Genomic DNA, 6,000 nt, shown 5'->3' with positions numbered 1-6,000 from the left:
ATGGTTGTCCCAAAGAAATACAGGGACTTCTGAGATAAATGTTAAAAGACGTAAAAATCTTAACAGGAATCTACGGTTAGGGAAGACTTGTAAACTCATATAAATTTAGACCCTGATAGAGATGTTATAGAGTCTTCGGTCCAAGTCCAGAGAGGTCATGGAACGTGGTAGAAGTCCCAGCAGGTGTTTGGTGCTGGATGCAGCCGGAGCTTGAACCCCAGCTAGTGCAAGAACATGGCGGTGAAGCATGTGAGCTTATGAAACATCTTGCATATGTTAGCGCTAGATATTTTAAAAATCATCGAACAGTCTCCAATTGCTTCTAAGTGCTATCATACATGCATTTATTTATATGTGCTTGGATCAAAAAGGAAGAAAGGAAGGGAGGGAGGGAGCAAGCGATGGCAAGACAGGTAGGCTGACAATCGGCATTCATGGATCCAGATTCTATTAAGTGGCTCACAGCTTATTTCACATAATCCTTCATATGATATTGTGTTACCACCATTCCCATTTCAGAGATGGGGGACACTGAGTCACAGAGATGTCAAGTCACATTCCCAGGATCAAACAGGGCCTTCGCATGGTGAGAATACACAGAAAACAGTCCATGTCATGGCGGGCTGAAGCAGGACAGAGCAGAGAGCTCCCGTGTGGCACAGGTGTTTGCATCCAAAGAGGAGTGTTCCCTGAACCGCGAAAGCATATTTAGTTTGCTCAACAGATCAAGATATTGTATTCAAATTCCTTCTGTTTTTCTCCTTTTCTTTTCTCCCCAGAAATCAAACCAGGAATAACCTATGCTAAACCCATGCCTGAACTGTCCCCAAGTGTTTCCTGACACGTGTTTCTGCTTACAGCACACTGCAACTGAAGAATGGGGCTCAACTGGACGCTCACTAAACTACCAAGTAAGTCACAGAAAAGATGTAGAGAAAATCTTACTTGATCGATGACTGTTGTTGATACCACGTGACAACGTTTGGGTCTGAATGGCCAAGAGAATTAACAGAACAAGCCAGCACCTAATCTTGCCTTTCATTAAGCATAAACAGCAAACATGCAGAAATGGCATCCGTGAGATCACTGTAACTTGCCACCACTTTGTTTTAAACATCGTTTCATCTAGACACCGTCTCCAAAACGATGAGTAGGATTAAATGAATAATATTTGAGGGAGATTTTTAAACTCAAACCGAAGTACATATTACCTTTCAGACGTAATGGTCTAAACCAAGGTTCACTGAGGTTCCCCAGGAGGCCAAAGACAGCATCTCCCAACTCTCCCGGGTGACTATTTAGAAAAGGATCACACTGAGCAGCTGTGCTGAGGTAGTGACACCCTGTAATTTGCATGACTTTATTGTATCAGCCCCACCTGGCAGGTAGAGTAGTGACAGAGGTTGATACTTTCACACTTTGTGCCAGGAGTTACACACCTCCATGAACTACAGTGTAGCGTCAGCAAAGCAAAAGTACCAAGACTCGCCACCACTCTTTCGATCATTCACAGTGTGACTCTGTTAAGAGGACGAACTGCCATCAGCATGGAGGGCACAGAGCAAACACCCACTAAATTCTACATCCTGTGATCAAGCAATTTAACTCAGAAGGCTCGACAAAGTGGCTATTAGTTATTTCACCTTATAAAGTCATTAAGCGACTAAACCAGCACATTAAATAAGACTTTGTTCAATGATGAAAATTCTGGGTATGAGGTTGCCAGATGGCGTGGTGGTTAAAGGCACTGGATTCCCACATGGTAGACTGCGGTTCAAGTCCTGGATATGACAGCTTGCTTTCTCACTTTCCCTTTCTCTGTCTGGTCAATTAAAAAATAATAACAACAACAACAAATAGAATTAAATAAATATTCTTTATAAAAAAGAAAAAGAAAATTCTATGTGCATACTAGTCAATACAATATTCACATGCATGGTTACTGAGAAACTTAAACATGACTAATGTGATTAAGAAATTCAGTTTTTTTTAAACACTTTACAAATTTTATTTAATTTTTTCATGAGAGAGACAAAGAGATAGGCACCCCAAAAGGTTCTTCATACCCCCATTCTCATTCAGCCCCAATAATGGGAACGTGCATGCCTAATCTACTCAAGGAGGTGCAGGGGAACAAACTCAGAACCTTTCATGTATGGGTCCAGGTGCATTACCACTGAGCTACCACTGGACCCAGAACCAAATGTCTAATTGTGCTTCATTTTAACTTAACTCTAAAATGCCACATCTGGTTAGCACTACATTGGCCACAAAGTTCATGCCTTCCCCCGCACAAATGTGCACACCCAGACTTCCCCAACACAAATAGACAGTCGCAGCCCCCTCAACTCCCAAACACATGCACGCACACGCGTGCGCACACACACCCCACTCTCAAACGTGGCATAAAATAATTTACTTTGGAGGTAGAGTTCTTTTATCACTGTGTTTATTTGTTTATTAAGTTAATAACCAAGGAGTTAATGGAGGGAGAGTGAGGGACAGAATAATCAAGGAGCTATTACTATCAATTATCACTCTGTATTAAACAATGTAGGAAATACCATCCTGGGAACCAAGGAATATGGAGGAAAAAAACAGCCTTGGCACTGTAAAAACAGCTTCTAATTTATCATAATTGAACCACTCAGCTACCATCATTAAAAATGTCCCCCAACTTGGTCACATTCTTTATTGACAGTCAAGAATATGATTAAACTGTCTGGGTGAAAACAGCCACTCACTCTTAATGGTCAATATTCCGTCATGGAAAAGACATACAGAGAAATGCTTGTGAGTACACTCGTAAGTTTCAGGAAAATTGGGGACAATGATGGAGAAGAAAAGAAATGACAGGTAGGTAGCTGACAGAAAAGAATATGACAAAGATTTAATCCTGTAAAACAAATTAGTCACACAAAACTTTCCTAATACTAAGCTGCAAGCCTTCCAGAGCAACTGATGGTTGACTCCTCTCGCTTAAGAACCATGTTTTCTGTCTACCATATCACTCCAAAAAACAACCCATAACAGGCTTTACCCACTCGTTACTTAAGCTGCATGGTAAATGTGCAATTTGTGAATGGAGCAATAGCCATGCCAATCCCAATGAAGTCAGACGTCCTATATTCCAGAGCGTTAGTCCCATACGTAAACAAAGGAAGCGAATACTGCCCAGTGAGGTGACAAAATCAACTGGCTGTACCCCACTGTGTGCAAGGCACAGGACAGTTCAATAACCACTATGGAATGAGGCCACTCATGCTTGGTATTTTTTATTTATGAGATAGACCTGTTTTTGACATTCTGATTTAAGACCCTAGCTTTAATAATAATCGTTAGGTAAATCATCATTTCTTGAGAGTGCTTCTTCACATAATTAAACTTTGAAATATTATAGTAATACACTGAATGGACACACAATCTCTAAGCAATGCTGGGAAGGAGGCATTTTTCCACGCCACAATGGATATATGCACAGCAGATGCCAGGGCCGGCCGGCACCGAGAGCTCAAACGCTCCATGCCTGGGACGCGGCAGCTCAGAAACTATTCCACTTGCAATTATGATGGCTTTGAAAGGCATTTCAAGAGTAACTGTTACACAGCACAGCCATCACCGACTTCAGGAGATGAAGTATCTGCTCTGGTTCCGGCTGGGTCCCTCCACTGGACCCTTTATTCTGATGACAACGTGCTTGTTCCCTCTCTGCATCCCTTGGGGTTCAACCCTGGGCTAGATGAAAAGTGACTGACTGCTCAGTGTTTAACTGAGTAAACTAATTCAAGCACATCTCTTAACTCAGTGAAAACTGCATATGGTAAGTTTCTAATGATATTGATGCTAATTTGGATCTTCTGGGCCCAAAACAGCCAAGACGGCAACATTTCATTAAATTTAAATATGCTTGATGGACACGGCTCAAGACAGTATTTGAAACTGGCAGTAGTTATTCAGTGGCAGCTGAATCAGGCATTTCAAACTTGTAAAGCTTAATAATACCGTGGGCCTCCTAACAGGCTAGTCCGGGTATAAATTACTAGCCTGTGTAAGGATATTTAGGCCAGGAAAACCAGTTTTTTAAAAACACTCATAGCAAGGGATAAAAGGGAAAGAATTAGAAAGACGACAAGGTAAACTTCAGGCAGCAATTTTAAAACCTGTTTTTGGATTATAATCATCAAAACTATCTTTCCTGTTCTACTTCTTCTAAGAAGGGAATCAAAATTTATATTGAACTGCCCGTCATATAGGAAAATAAGGGCTAAATCCATACTATCACCTCGAAAACGAAACCATCCCAAAACATCACTGTGACAATAAACTTTATAAATTGGTGGGAAATGAAAATTCAGAAACGACCTTCCTTCTCATCTTACACCCAAAGAGCAATTAGCGCAGGTTCCAGAGAAGAGATGACAAGATGTGATTGCAAGGTCCAGAGGTTTATTTACTGAGGGAAATGGCTTCAAGGGAAAATGGGGGGAGGCAGGAGACTGGGACAGCCTTCAGACCACCTGGAGAGAAGAGCAGGAAGACGCTTAGAGGAAGTAGGAAGGGCCTGACTACAGCACAGTTTAAAGAATGTTTTAACCAGACTGAGGAGGGGTCGTCTAGCCAAAGTCATTCTTCAGCAAAGAGATGTCATGGTATCCCTCTCCCAGGCTCAGTTATGGCTGGAAGCCAGCCGGGAGGAACAATTAAGTGGTGGTGGATCTTGAGCACAGAACTGGTGAGGTGTATCCATCAGGACCCCCATGGGAAGGGATGTGAGAGGCCCCTTTAAATGTCTGCTGCATAAATCAAATCCTGGTAAGTCATTTCGTCGATCATATGGCAGAGTAGTCTGGTATGGATCCTGAACAACATAAACTGAAAAAAATCCATAAAAACAAAACTTTTTTTTAAAAGTTCAAATAAGAGGGAACTAGCAGTTAGCGTAATGGCTATGTCGCTGGACTCCCACGTAGTCGACCGCGGGTCGTGTCCCGGACCCGGTGGCTTAAAAAACTCACGCCGGGCGCATGTGCGTGCGTGCCCAAGATCCCGAGAGGAGAATGGAGGAGAAGGGATTGTGGCGTGACCATCCCCCCTGGGGGGTGATTTCTCGCTTTCTGTCTCTATGTCTCTCTCTGTCTGTCTGGCGAGCACACGCGCCCTACAGTGAAAATCTCTCAAAAAAAAAAAAAAAGTTCATAGAAGAGAGGTCAGTAGGTGGCATAGTAGTTAAGGTCCTGGACTCCCACGTGCATGACCACAGTTCAAGTCCTGGACCCAGAGGCTTAAAACTCTCGCCCAGCACATGTGCATGTGTGGCCAAAATCCCAAGAGGAGAATGGAGGCGAAGGAATTATGGTATGACCATCCCCCTGGGGAGGGTGAATTCTCATTTTTTTTCTCTGTCTCTCTGTATCTCTCCAGCAAGTGCATGTGCCCTATAGCAAAAAATCCCTCTCTCTAAAAGTTTATATAATGCAAGAAATAGGTAAAACCTAGCCCTATAAATGTGAAAAATGTCCCAATCAGCAATCACTTGCAACAAGTTGCCCTCCTTGGTAATACACTTAAATATTAAGAATAAAAAAAAAATTTTTTTTTCAAGGGACTATGAAAAAACATATCTGTGGATATTACTAATTCCACAAACACATCTTAATGAAAAATACACTGGATTGTGTGTAAATATTTATAATAACCAGAAGTAACTTTATACCTATCTATAATTTACAATATGGTGAAAATAGGCCCAAGAGAATCAGTAAACCAAACCTACTTTTACCTAAGACTTTCATAGTGTTACTTTAGTAGACATAAGATACATCATTCTTTTCTCTTTTTTTTTTGGAGAGATTTATCACTGTAGGGCGCGTGCGCTCGCCAGACAGACAGAGAGAGACATAGAGACAGAAAGCGAGAAATCACCCCCCAGGGGGGATGGTCATGCCGCAATCCCTTCTCCTCCATTCTCCTCTCGGGATCTTGGGCACGCACGCATACGCG

The 6,000-nt window shown here is 42.1% G+C and overlaps 2 protein-coding genes across 2 annotated transcripts in view; one reads left to right on the top strand and one right to left on the bottom strand.

Annotated features, from left to right (window-relative positions):
* The window catches only part of MED12L (mediator complex subunit 12L), a 393,053-nt gene that overhangs the window by 152,366 nt on the left and 234,687 nt on the right, over positions 1-6,000 (bottom strand). The window lies entirely within an intron of this gene.
* The window catches only part of GPR87 (G protein-coupled receptor 87), a 30,279-nt gene that overhangs the window by 22,252 nt on the left and 2,027 nt on the right, over positions 1-6,000 (top strand). Inside the window, exon 2 of the mRNA XM_006149781.2 lies at positions 780-911. Within this exon, the coding sequence (XP_006149843.1) occupies positions 878-911 (34 nt within the window). The 5' untranslated portion in view covers positions 780-877. The remainder of the gene's footprint in view (positions 1-779; positions 912-6,000) is intronic.

The sequence above is a fragment of the Tupaia chinensis genome, unplaced genomic scaffold, assembly GCF_000334495.1.
Source record: "Tupaia chinensis unplaced genomic scaffold, TupChi_1.0 Scaffold000272_1, whole genome shotgun sequence".
Taxonomy (NCBI): Eukaryota; Metazoa; Chordata; class Mammalia; order Scandentia; family Tupaiidae; genus Tupaia; species Tupaia belangeri.
This window is presented reverse-complemented; position numbering and strand designations above follow the sequence as displayed.